Below are 2,152 nucleotides of genomic sequence, written 5' to 3'. Positions count from 1 at the left end.
GCCGCCCCAGCCGCTTCACCTTCAACATCCTGATCGACGCTCACTGCAAGAGAGGAAAGCTGGACGAGGCTTTCAGGCTGCTCAAGAGGATGACCGACGATGGCCACGTCCCGGACGTGGTGACTTACAGCACACTCATCTCCGGGCTTTGCTCCATCGCCAGAGTCGACGATGCCCGCCACCTTTTGGAGGACATGGTGAAGAGGCAGTGCAAGCCGACGGTCGTGACGCAAAACACTCTGATTCACGGGCTGTGCAAGGCGGGCCGGATCAAAGAAGCTCGAGAGGTGCTAGACGCGATGGTTTCCAGCGGGCAATCCCCGGACGTGGTGACTTACAACACGCTCGTCCACGGGCATTGCCGGGCGGGGCAAACGGAGAGAGCCCGGGAGCTCCTCTCGGACATGGTCGCCCGGGGGCTTGCTCCAAACGTGGTGACTTACACTGCGCTCGTCTCGGGGCTTTGCAAGGCCAACCGGCTACCGGAAGCTTGCGGGGTGTTCGCGCAGATGAAGAGCTCCGGCTGCGCTCCAAACTTGTTCACGTACACTGCGCTGATACTCGGGTTTTGCTCCGCGGGTCAGGTCGATGGAGGTCTCAAGCTCTTCGGGGAGATGGTCTGCGCAGGGATCTCCCCCGACCACGTCGTGTATGGGACGCTGGCAGCGGAGCTTTGCAAGAGCGGCAGGAGTGCTCGGGCGCTGGAGATACTCCGCGAGGGGCGAGAGAGCTTGCGGAGCGAGGCGTGGGGTGACGAAGTGTATCGCTTTGCCGTGGATGGTTTGCTCGAGGCAGGGAAGATGGAGATGGCGCTGGGGTTTGTGAGGGATATGGTACGAGGTGGGCAGCTCCCGGCTCCGGAGAGGTGTGCTAGTTTGGTGGCGGGGCTTTGTAAATCGGGGCAGGGAGGAGAGGCTCGAGCGGTGCTGGAGGAGATTATGGACTTGGCGTATGGTGGGAAGGCACGAGGCAAGGCGGCCAAGTTTGTGGAAGAGATGGTTGGCAAAGGATATGAGATTGAAGATGCAGTTTTGGGGCCTCTGAAGTAAATTAATTCTAGGTTTAAAGTTTAACATGATACCTTGACATTTTTCATGAAATGTCAGAATTCATTTTTATTGAATATCCTGAAGTTATATATTATAGCATTTTATATTTAAATTGTAAAGTAAGTAAGGTTTTACTTTTAAATTTTTTAATAATTTGATTTTTAATAACTTAGCAAAAAGTATTAGTCGACCAAAGTGGTATAGTTTTAATGTTTGTAGAAAAACGTTTTTGATAGTGCTTATATAAAACTAAGTTACAATCATTTTGTAAAAAGAGATATGTAGTCATTATACAACTAGGTTGATCTTTACAGTATTTGTTTGGTGACCATAAAATATTTTTATTTTCAGAATAAAACACTAAATTTCCATCAGGTTGCAATATAAGAAAACAAGTTTTATGATTTCCTAAAATTGACCACCTTGATTTATTATGTATATAAAGTTCTAGTTTACAATTAGGATGTAAATAAAGAAATGCTTTCTGTTTGAAGATCTTATAAAATGATAAGGCAATAAAACATTGTAAATTGTGGAACTAATTAATGTGTTTAAATAAATCTGGCAGTCATTTAAATCACTTGTTTTCATTGATAATATTTGTCTCGATCCTCCTTCAGGAGGTATGTTATTAATCAAATAATAAATACCATATTCTTGATGTTATAGAAATCATTCTAGATCCAAGTCTTAAAAGCTCTTAATAATATTCCATTATTAGATTATCTAAATCATGTCTTACTGTGGTACTATTTCTCTCTTCTTCCTCAGAAGGGTTAGTTGAACAATATACATAATTTTCCCTTCTTTCAACACTATAAAGCCATATTTGCATGGTAACGGTTATATTGCCCTGAATCCCATCTTCTAGGATTACATCATTGTCAATAGATTGGCCTATTTGTATGGTATCTTGAGATGGAATTGCATTATGTACCATCATAAGTAATCTTGAAACAATTATACTTGTAGTATTTGGATGTATAAGATTTATATCTTGTGATCTATAATCAAGTCTAGATGTATAAACAAATTTTAAAGACAGAAAAACAAGAATTATATCCATATATTCTTCTTTTAAAAGTTACAATCAACCGTTTAAT

General features: G+C 42.8%; 1 protein-coding gene across 1 annotated transcript in view; it reads left to right on the top strand.

Moving 5' to 3' along the window:
- Positions 1-1,143, top strand: part of LOC9641270 (pentatricopeptide repeat-containing protein At1g63400) — a gene marked incomplete at its 5' end in the record, with an annotated part of 2,953 nt that extends 1,810 nt beyond the window's left edge. The window contains one exon of the mRNA XM_024668163.1: positions 11-1,143. Within this exon, the coding sequence (XP_024523931.1) occupies positions 11-1,049 (1,039 nt within the window). The remainder of the gene's footprint in view (positions 1-10) is intronic.
- Positions 1,144-2,152: the final 1,009 nt, after the last annotated feature.

The sequence above is a fragment of the Selaginella moellendorffii genome, unplaced genomic scaffold (genome assembly GCF_000143415.4).
Source record: "Selaginella moellendorffii unplaced genomic scaffold, v1.0 SELMOscaffold_488, whole genome shotgun sequence".
In the NCBI taxonomy this organism is placed as follows: Eukaryota; Viridiplantae; Streptophyta; class Lycopodiopsida; order Selaginellales; family Selaginellaceae; genus Selaginella; species Selaginella moellendorffii.
The sequence above is the reverse complement of the archived record's forward strand: the minus strand, read 5'-3'. Positions and strand labels throughout refer to the sequence as shown.